General features: G+C 46.9%; 1 protein-coding gene across 1 annotated transcript; it reads right to left on the bottom strand.

The window, feature by feature from the left end:
* Positions 1–7,316, bottom strand: LOC142772297 (uncharacterized). Its single transcript, XM_075874496.1, has 4 exons — positions 7,235–7,316; positions 5,639–5,832; positions 1,591–1,793; positions 1–229 (listed from the first exon to the last, which is right to left on the bottom strand). The coding sequence occupies exons 1-4, from the start codon at positions 7,314–7,316 to the stop codon at positions 1–3; spliced, it is 708 nt and encodes a 235-aa protein (XP_075730611.1).
* Between the last annotated feature and the right edge of the window lie 3,888 nt (positions 7,317–11,204).

Genomic DNA, 11,204 nt, shown 5'->3' with positions numbered 1-11,204 from the left:
TCAACCCAATATCCCATGGATCGCGTTGGACAGGCCCAGAATGACGCGTTGGTACACGTTGACAACGGCTCCGGCGAGTCCCCTGCAGAGAACGACAAGTTTTGCGACCACCGTGCCGCAGAAGTGGTAGATATTGTCCAGGATAGATCGAGCTTGCCGTCGGTCGCGAATTCTGCCTGACTGAACACCGCCGATAAACGTCCGCAGTTTCAGCTCTGCCTCTTGGTTCCTGCGCCGAAATGAAGTGTTCCACGTGCTCACATTACTCCTTGCATTATGATTACAGTGAAGCTGTATGTAGATATTAGGTGGGAAAATATGGCAGTTCGTGAGAGAATGGGAACTACAACGAATAAACAATGCCGGAATACTGCATACCTCAATATGTACCCGTGCTTGGAGCAGTTTCTCTTCAAGTTTGCTCAGCACGTGTAGCTATAGGGATAATATTGTAACGGGGAGTACCCGTGGCAATATCTACCAGAGCATGAATCGTGATCCATAAAATAATTTGTCTGTTCTTATTATCCTTCGCGCTAACTTCACCATGAATTCACATGAATTGTAGCATGCATCTCCTAACTTTTTTTGCTGTTTTTATCCTATATTAAGTGTCACTTTCCTAATGTTTGTATTGCTTTGTTATATAGGCACGTTGCGCTGGTTTCATGTAGTGCTTCCAGATACTGAATTAAAAAGTCAACTTTGCACCAAAATCAGAACCACACAGAAGAATAAAACATCAGACAGGATGGCCGCTCTAACACGACTCGCAAATCACAGTCACACGTTTTCTTCTTCTGTGTGGTTGTAGTATTGGCGCGAAGTTCAAACATGTACCGTCTAGCCCAACAGCGAGCTCTTCCGGATACGCCAATTGGTTTGGTTTGTTTCCCTTTTTTGTGAGTTTGTATGTCTTGCGGCTCCATTTGTGCATGTATATCTGCAGCTGTATACTTTCCATGCTGCATGGTACTTCGTGACCACATTAAACTGAAAATGAAAACAAAATAAATAAATAATGAGTGAAAAGTCACAACAAAGGACACTTTGGTAGATGCCAGCTCATGATAAACAGCGAAGATGACGCTTCAGCTTCGATGGTTAACCTTTCGTACGTACTGCTTGGGTGGTGAATATATTTAGTTGGATAATTACAGCCGACGTTAATTAACACTGGTTTTTAGCGAGGCCTTTCTAGGTGAAGTCGCGAAAAACCTGTATATGGCACTTACATGTAGTCTGTGGTGCCAGATAAGGTTGTTGAATTCGGCTGATTTGTGCTGCTTCGGATGATGATGATGCTTTAGATCGTATGACGTGACCTAAGTGACCTTTAGCTTAAGTCGTGGGACATGCCCTGACCGCTGTTGTAATTAGTGTCGCTGCTTATGTTGCTCATAATTATCAAAAATGACGATGGTGATGGTGATTATGATGCTTTAGGTCGTATGACGTGACCTCACTGCCCTTCGGCTGATTTAGGTCGTATGACGTACAGGGACTGCCGCTGTTGCGGGTGATGATGAAGATGGTCTAGGTCATATCACGCGCACTGACACCTCTTCAGCCGTCACTTCATAAACTCACTTTTCATGTAGTTGATTTATACGTGTGTCTAGCTCACGAAGTCGCCTCTGGATCCCGATGCGCCTGAAGACTCCAACCCCTTTTGCATTGGTTAGCTCACGCAGGATGGCGCCCCGGATGGCTGTCAAGTTGTGCTCCGCCTCACGGCCTTCATCAATCTTCGTCTGGATGACACGAATCACCGGAGCCTCTTCACGCAGTATCTGTGGAGTCGATTGATTGCTTAGATTAGGGAACATGTCTTCCATTTGGCAATCACAACACAGAATGCTTATCTTTGTCAGTGCTAAACCGAAACACTAAATAGTTGTTATATAGGTGCAACACAGAAAAAGCCTGCAGACTGAACCCCTACGATGGCTACATCACTAGCGTTCATACATTCTTCGCTCACTCTGGACGACCTCTGTCCGCAGCGTTGGAGATAAATCCTAGTGCGGCGACGCAATGAATTTATTTTTGATTGACTGATTGACTCTTTCATTCATTTTGAAACAGTGTGTTTGGAGTTTGGAAGATGACAGTGACAGAGAATGAGTTTTTTTTTTTTTACGTCGGGCTAAACTGATACAGCTTGTAACCGCATGCAAGCCTGATTCACCTCAATGAATATAGCCAAGTTAATACTGACAGTTGTGACTAAATATCTGCGGTGATTGCAGAACTTGTGGAGCAGCTGGAGTGAGCTCCGAAGCAACATACCTCCAGATAACAGCCGCAAATCATGGTCTTTTGGGATGCTCCATGAGCGAAGATATGGTACACAAAAGAGACCATCCGTCGTGTTCATGCCAGCATGACTGACTATTGCAAAAAGGGTAACCTATACGCTTCAGTGCCAGTGCCAAGACTTACACGGCATGGCATATGCTGTGAAGTCCATGAAGTACAAGGCTATTCTAGCGAGAGGTGGGTACTCTACTAGGTATTGGTGTTGGCTAAGTTTGCTTTTCATATTTGAAAACAGGGAGATGATATAGACTCCAACCAAAAGTTTTGAAAAAACCCGACGTTTGGGAACCGACTTGGTTCCTTCCTCAGGGGTGACTGCGTGGTGGTGGTAGTGGTTAGAAGATGAGAAAAGGCACCCAATTTCTGCAGCCCGGTCGGAAGCACGGCGCAGTGCCTAAGGGTGACTGCGTAGGCTATGTAGCAGCAACGTCTTCAAAGCACTCGAAGGGTAGCTAATGACCCCCCTCTCTCTCTCGTTTTGCCGTGGAGCGCAGTCCGTTTGTGTACACTGGGGAAAGGGTTCCGAGAGAGCGGTTGATGTTATTGGCTCTTCTCTTTATGTGCCACGACTCGAGTAACAACCTTCTCCTCCAGTTCGGCTCGCTTTCGAGGATGACCGTCGCTTCGAAATTTATCTGGTGGTTCAATGTCTCAGCATGTTCGGCGACTGCGCTGCGCTCTTTGTAGAACTTCCACACATCGTTGGCGTGTTGCTTCAGTCGTTCCGGTAGGTTTTTCGTCTCGCCGATATACGACGCGGGGAACTCGGCGCACGGAATTTTGTAAACGACACTGGGGCTCCTTTTCATTGTTGGACAATCTTTCAGGCGGGGAAGGAGGTGGCCCAGCGTCAATTGGGATCCTTTTCAAATTACCGTTACAAAGGAAAAATAATCTGACCACGGAGGAGATCCAGGCACTTCGGGAACTCCAACGGTACCGAAGCATTGTCATCTTGCCCGCCGACAAGGGCAATTCGGTGGTGGTGTTGGACAGCGGGGACTACGATCGGAAGGTTTCAGTTCTTTTAGAAGGGGACGCATACACGCAGTTAGTAAACGACCCAACGAAGCAAACCTAGACACAGCTAAATAAGCTACTCACGGAAATTTTCAAGCATTGCCCGGATCTCAGAACCCTTTACCTGCGACTGATCTGCCTTAACGGATCCGCACCGAGTTTTTATGGACGACCAAAAATTCACAAGCCTGACGTCCCCCTCCGACTGATTGTAGACTTCACTTCCTCACCATGCCGAGCCCTTTCAAGCTTTCTACACCAAATCTTCGCCCCACTAACCCGGAAGACACCAAGTCATGTCCGTGACGCCAGCCACTTTGTGCAGCTAGCATCAGATGTGAGCATCGATGATGACGAGAGCATGGTCTCATTTGACGTCGTCTCATTGTTCACCAACGTGCCAGTTCCCTTAGCTGTCTCCGCTGTCAATTCTGCGCTTGAGGAGCACGCAAGCCTGAGTGAAAGGACTCCTTCGGCGGTTGATGAGCTCTGTCGTCTATTGGAGTTCTGCCTCTCCAGTACGTACTTCTCCTACAAAGGAACTATTTTTAGGCAGAACAGTGGAACCGCGATGGGAGCTTCCATCTCCGTCACGATGGCAAACCTGACCATAGAGTACATAGAAGAGAAAGCACTCAGCTCCTTCTCGCCGCGACCCGAGCTTTTTCTGCGTTATTTGAACGATTGTTTTTGCATCATTAAGACGTCTGAAGTTCTTCAGACAACACCTGAATTCCGTGCACCCAGCCATACAATTCAAGACTGAGAGTGAAAGCGACCACTGCCTGCCCTTTCTTGACGCCCAGGTGGCAAGAAAGCGCAACGGCCTGGAGTTCACTGTTCATAGGAAGCCAACACACACTGGCCGCTACCTTCAATTCGATTCTTCCCACCCCGCCGGCCACAAGGCCTCGGTTGTGACCACGCTACTCGAGAGAGCCAGGAACTTATCCTCTAATGACACTGAGCGAAAGAAAGAAGATGCCCGCGTAATTGCTGACCTCAGATAAAACAGATACCCAAAAAACTTCATTCGAGCCACCACCCGCCACGCAGAGCAACAGAGGATATGGGACCCCCAATCAACCTTAATTGGCAGCCCCCCGAAACGCGTACCGGTTCCATACGTTCACGGAACCAGCGAGATGTTGGCGCGGATCTTCAAGAGGGAAGGGGTTCGCATCGCGCACGCGCCTTCGTGTACGCTGAGCCGCCTCCTCCCCGGCCCGAAAGACCGGCCAACAATGGACAGGAGCCCCGGTGTCGTTTACGAAATTCCGTGCGCCGAGTGCCCCGCGTCATACATCAGCGAGACGAAAAACTTACCGGAACGATTGAAGCAACACGCCAACGATGTGCGGAAGTTCTACAAAGAGCGCAGCGCAGTCGTTGAACATGCTGAGACATTGGACGACCAGATAAATTTCGAAGCGATGGCCATCCTCGAAAGCGAGCTGAACTGGAGGAGAAGGCTGTTACTCGAGTCATGGCACATACAGAGAACAGCCCATAACATCAACCACTCTCTCGGAACCCTTCCCCCAGTGTACTAACACGGACTGCGCTCCACGGCAAAACGAGAGAGAGACAGGGGGTCATTAGCCACCCCTCGAGTGCTTTGAAGACGCTGCTGCTACGAAGCCTACGTAGTCACCCCTGAGGAAGGAACCAAGTCGGTTTCGAAATGTCAGGTTTCTTCAAAACTTTAGGTTGAAGTCTATATTATCTCCCAGTTTCATACCCAACCAGATAGACTTCTGTCAAATGTTTACATTCATACTTGAGAACAGAAAAGGCTGCCCTAAAAAGTACACGTCCAGGTGCGCTCCCTTGTGAACAATTTTTTTCGCGCAGCATTTTTCTTTCAAACTAAAAAAAGCTGATAAGTTTTTCCAAAAGGCCAGTTCTTTCGTACGACGCAACCAAGTAAATCCAAAATATAATTAGGCCATTGACACTAACAGGTTATTGATTTTTAAGTGCAGTGTGTTATTTGTCATGTACTGAAAAATATAGCGACCGAGAAAACACTGTTTCACGCGACGGCATCCGAACCCACAACCCTTCTCGAAGGTCAAGATCCCGGTAAATGAATGGAATTTCTTGTATTTCTCCACTTTCATTCATTTCGTTGTACGTCCTAGTTAGCACGTTATAGTTGGCAAAAAAATGCCTTCTGTGCGTTATTTTGTCTAATTGTCATTTATACTGATTTGGTTAAAATCTTTTATCAACTGCGCATGAACTACGAATCTGCGAACGCTGGAATAGAAAGTAGCTTATTTTGACTGTGTACCTGAGCCCCTGCACTGTTGGTGATGGAGTTTATTCCTGGCGCGGATACTTTTCGAAAAGTATCCGACTGTATAACAGTTTGCCCTACGTTGATTCCGCTGGGAAGAGACGACCCTTGAGGTAAGCGTATTGCAGAGGTATCCACGTTGCCTTCGGATGTCTTGATCCCTAATCCTGGCTTTGGCAGTAATCCTCCTGATCAGGAACAGAGAGAGAAAGAAAGGTGTTTTTGAAAGGAGAATGATGAGTCAGCGCATATTCGTTTACTTCTTATATTACAGGAAAAAAAAAGGGGGGGGGGGGACCGGGCCCTAGAAGCATGGGGGCTGAAGGTTACGTAAAAAAAAAGAGAATAAGATGGATCTCTTGTAATAGTCGTCCTAAGTGAGAGCTAGCTACCCTTATCATATAAACTTCGGCGTCACCAAATGTCGTGATACGCGAGTTTGTTTTGATGCTGCTGTCTATATGGTCGTTCATTGTCGCTCCTTGCTGCAAGACCAATAAGAAGACATTGCCTGATTCTGAAAGATAAATTAGATATTCGTAGTTTCTTACAAAGGAAAGAGACTGTGTCTTAAGCCTCACATGTGTTTGGTACTACGTTGAAACGAGCTGCTTTACATGATATTGCAATAGCAATTACAGAAATTTCAACGCTTCTTTCATATCCCCCCCTATACCCTTCATGTACACACCCGTTGCCTTTTTTCCAGAATTCATCGAGGATCTATTGGACAACTCGCGAGAACCTCTCGATACGTAATGCAGTAATGTGAAGCACGTAAGAGGTTGTACGTTTTAAAAGAGGTGCTTACGCACGTGCTCCGAAACAATTGATAACCTGCTACGTAAATTCATTCGTGCGAACTCGCAGAGCGCTGCGGTTAACCTCGATGGTCGCCTCACAGAACAGCTCGTGGAACTTGTAATTCCGTGCATTGCCCAAATATATCTGTATATCTTAAGATGAATGCAAAATGGGAAAATATAACAATAAATTTTTCGAATAAAGATTGGAATCATTCACTGTACAATGACCATGTTAGGACTACTGTTCTCTTTGTGCGTGCTTTGCTGGGTTATAGCTACTGAGATTGTTATTGCTGCAGTATGGGTGGTTAAATGTGCACATCGAACGACAAATATACGCATCTCCGTATCCTCAGCTCGGAGTAGAAGACGCCCATGAATACAGAAAAATACAAACACCTATCTGCAGTTGTAATTATGGCACGCGATGTGGCCAATGGTGTACGCCGGTCAATGCCCATGATAGGGGAGGGGGCGGGGCAGCCATGTTTTCCCCACATTACTTGGGAGTTAATGCATGCATAGGCCACAAAACATCATTTCCCTTTTTGTACATACGTCGCTATGGGAGGCTTGGGAGGCCGTTCTCACTCGAGCTGGCTTGGGACCCAGAAGGGTCTGTTGGATCACTTTAGCGTACAGCAAAGGCTACTGGAATCCTGAATTAGGGACACACCCCTGCCACTCTCTCGTGATACTTGTTATTAAAGTTTTTTTCAATCAATCAATCAATCGATTAATTGGCCGAAGTGTACAAACCTTACTGGCCATCATTGACCCTTACCTAATAGATGAGATTGAGAAATCGCTACAGCAGCACAGAATGCAAGAGCTGTGAGCCATGTTGGAAGTTCTGGCACCGTCATGCCGATAGTTTCTCGAAAGAGGGCGAATTTCGCGCCAATAGCCATAAATGTGTCTTTTCTTTTTTTCTTTTTTTGTTGCTCCCATCTTTCCTACCTTCTCTCCACCAACGCTTTACACCCCATCTAGCCATTTTGTAAGAAAGGAAAGTAATGACAGGACAGCAGCGAAGGACGAAAAGAGGGAAGCAGTTCCGGCAGATGGAAGGGTGACGTACCTTCGGATATATTTCCAAATGTCCCATTGTCGATAGTTAGATGCAAGTGGTTGAATATTGGAATCTAGGGTTATCGAAGTCATAGTAGAGAACACACATTCCGTGGCACTTACCAGTTCAGCCTTACCGTTTCCCATTTAGTCAAGAGGCTGGAGGTGTCGAATTTAGTTTGCCAGCTGAAAAAGTACGCTTTTTGGAGTTGCAGGTTACGTAGAACGAAACACTAGGAAGAAAAGCACCGTACGTGCTGCGTTTTTCAACACGTAGGTTCGAAGTTTGGAAGCATCTATGGTCATCATAGCGTGGATCTTCACTCGTCCACAAAAGAGCACAACATATTACACTCCCCACATAAGCTTTGCAATCTACCACTGCATCGAACTATGTAAGATCGAGTCGCATTCTCACTGAAGTGCCTGATCCCCAGGGTGCGTCGCAGTTCACATGCAGACGTCGCAAATCACAATTCGTCACGAAGAAGAAAGACAAGAGAGAAAAAAAGGAAAGGAACTAGTAAATGAAAACGAAAGCAACTTGGCTGCAGCTGCAGCACGTTTTTCCAAGAACGCATGGATCAATTTGTCATCCGTTCCATCGGACTACAGGTGGCAGCACGGTCGCCGCGTAAGTGTGAATACGTGGTCTGCGGCACGCATAGAGATGTACAAGGCGTCGCTTCGTTGTGAGCTATTACAGCCCATTGTCGGCGAATAAAGCGCGTTGACTGCAGCCTAATGGGGATATATATGCCCTCTATTGGCGCATTAAGGCATGAAGCTGGCCTAACGCTCCCATTACACGTAAGAGAAGCATTGTTGGTCAATCAACAGGGCGCTAGCATTCGGTGACAGTCGGGTTTCACACTTTTCTTTACTTTTTTTTCTTGTTGCAGTTGTTAGCGTTTATTTTTTGTCTTTTCTATCGTATATTATAAATGGTGTTGCGCGACTGATTCAATTAGGTATTTACATGCTGTTTTAGAGGCTACCAAATGAAATTCTGTATTTCTTCGCCATTACCTGAAGTAGAACTTTGTGCACTCTACCCTTCTATTTGCATCAATACGTGTGCCACTACAGAAGTGCGTGGATTAAGGTCGTTTTTACCTCTAACTGACTTTTGCAGAGGCAAGTTCGTGCTTTGCAGTAACGCAAAGATTTCGAAATAGCAAACACTTCACGCGATGGTGTTTTTAAAATTGCCCATTGTCACCTCAACATTCACTGCTTTTATTCACGTCGATGTCGAACGCACTATTTAATGCGTGCAAGAACGAAAAGATATTGGCGAGCAGACGCCACGAAGAATACACCTATACGACCTACCACCGTACCGACCAGTGCACACACCCCCGTTTTAGAGTGTATGCAAGCCTACAAAAGTGAAATGCTTGCGTATATCGTGCTGGCATACGTGCAGACATTTATTATTGTGCGATCACAACGGAATAAGCTGTACTCCTAGAGCATGTGTGACGTTCGCACACACACGAACATGCTGTGGCTAGCAGACACCATGAGAAGCCATCCGCACGATGGTGTTTCACCCGCTCGCCGCTAGGGGCCGACTTCGTTTGATCTGGAGGCCAATAACACCCTTAGACGCGTGCACTACCACATGCGCATTCTCACCAAGAAAATCCAAAATAGTGAGAAGCTGTGTAACTGGTTCGAAGGGGGCATGTTGCGTGGTAGAAACATGAGCTTAAACCTAAGCCATACTTTATGCCCAAGGCAAACTCATTACCGAACATACAGTGCAAGTATATTTATCATATACTTAAGCATATGATACACACGTTATGAATATCGTTGATCCCACTCTTTGTAAAATTGTTGCTTGCTTATCTTAACACGAAAAGAAAGGATAACAGAAAAAAATACCTTATTCGGTAACAGTTTGCTCTAGCATACATTATTCAGCTTATTGAATCTGTAGTGGGGAATTCGCAAGGCAATGACCAGTTGGATAATCTCTGAGTGCGAAGCGCGAGCGTGTGCACGAGCTGTAGACGCTGGACGGCTCGAGTATTTGTGTCCGTACCGGCTGTCTGCCTACTGCCTGGCGTCGCTATTTAACTCCCTTGCAAAGTGGTGGAAGTGTGCTGGGTACGCAAATCTGGAACTTCGAAGCCGCAAGCTGCCCACTAGATCAGCAATACCTGATCAGACGACCGAGCAAGGCGCCACCCAGCAAAGCACGGCTCAATCTCAACTGGTCATCGTACCTACCACTCTGCGCCAACGGGATCCCCCTTTCTTCAGCGGCACTGAGGACCAAGATGTGGAAGACTGGTTGCAGCTGTTTGAAAAGGTGAGGGCCGCCAACAAGTGGGACGACCCCTCGAGATTGGAGTATGTCCCATTGTGTCTCAAAGACGTCGTCAGCCTGTGGTTTACAAACCACCATACTTAATTTACCACTTGGGCCGCTTTCAAGATCACCCTTGCAGCTGTGTTCGATCGCCCCGCAGTGCGATAGCTGGGTGCTGAACAGCACCTACGTGGGCATGCACAAAGGCAGGGCGAAAACTTCACTAGCTATATTGAATATGTTATCGATTTATGCCGGCGCTTTAACCCGGAGATGACCGAAGAAGACAAGATCAGGCATATCTTGAAAGGCGTAGACGATGACGGCTTTCAAATGTTGCTGGAAAAGGGTCCAAGTACCGTATCCGAACTTGTCACCTTGTGCCAGAGCTTGGAAGAGATTCGAAAACAACGCGAATCAGTCCGGAGGTCGACGACAGCAGACGACTCTCTCGCTGCCCTGGCCGTCGGTGGTGACAGCTCCCTGCTGGAGCAGATAAAAAAATATGTACGCGAAGAGGTCGCACGACAGCTTTCGTGTCTCTCGTATCTGCCGACCACCGAAGCACCAACGAACCGCCTAACGCCAACAATCAGACAGGCTATTCAGGAGCAGGTCTCCGAGGCGTTGCCATTACCTACGTCTGCCTCTCGACCAACACCTGTTGCCGCGCCACTGACTCATGCGGCCGTCGCGGCAATGCCTCCGCCTCATCTGCCATTGTATACGCCACAACCTGTGCGACCGTCCACCGCGCCGTTTCCAGCTACACAGCAGCACGCCGGAAATCCTTGGCGTACTGCTGACAACCGGCCCATATGTTACTTTTGCGTAATTCCGGGTCACGTTGCACGTCTATGTCGTCGGCGCTCTGCACTTAACGTACCAAGATACCCTGACTACTCGTTTCGGCCTCCATACCCAGCACCTCCACTACTTTGCAAGGGAGTTTAATAGCGATGCCAGGTAGTAGGCAGACAGCTGGTGCGGACACAAATGCTCGAGCAGTCCAGCATCTACAGCTCGTGCTCACCCTCGTGGTTCGCACTGAAAGATCGTCCCGCTAGTCATTGCCTTGCGAATTCCCCACTACAAATCTACCAATTCAAAAAGTAAAATTATAATTATAGTGCAAGTAAACATAGAAAACTTGAATACTATTTAAAAAGCATTTTATTTGTTTCCGGCAGCATTATTATTGCGTTCGATTCACTGTCAAAAAGGGTACTTTTAAGATGGTCACATTTCGTAGCTCCCTGTGACAATTTTTGCATGTCTTTGAGGTGCCTTAACGAAACAAATGACAGGAACTGTCATTGTGCACGTGAGAAATTTTTAATTGTGCACTGGCATCTAGATT

This window comes from Rhipicephalus microplus, chromosome 9 (assembly GCF_043290135.1).
Source record: "Rhipicephalus microplus isolate Deutch F79 chromosome 9, USDA_Rmic, whole genome shotgun sequence".
NCBI lineage: Eukaryota > Metazoa > Arthropoda > Arachnida > Ixodida > Ixodidae > Rhipicephalus > Rhipicephalus microplus.
This window is presented reverse-complemented; position numbering and strand designations above follow the sequence as displayed.

Excerpts from the sequence above, each read along its gene's own strand:
- LOC142772297 (XM_075874496.1), bottom strand. The coding sequence starts at position 7,316 with ATGACGGTGCCAGAACTTCCAACATGGCTCACAGCTCTTGCATTCTGT. Across the intron at positions 1,794-5,638 it reads CCAACAGTGCAGGGGCTCAG|ATACTGCGTGAAGAGGCTCC; the intron begins GTACACAGTCAA and ends TCGACTCCACAG. Across the intron at positions 230-1,590 it reads ATAAATCAACTACATGAAAA|GAACCAAGAGGCAGAGCTGA; the intron begins GTGAGTTTATGA and ends ATTTCGGCGCAG.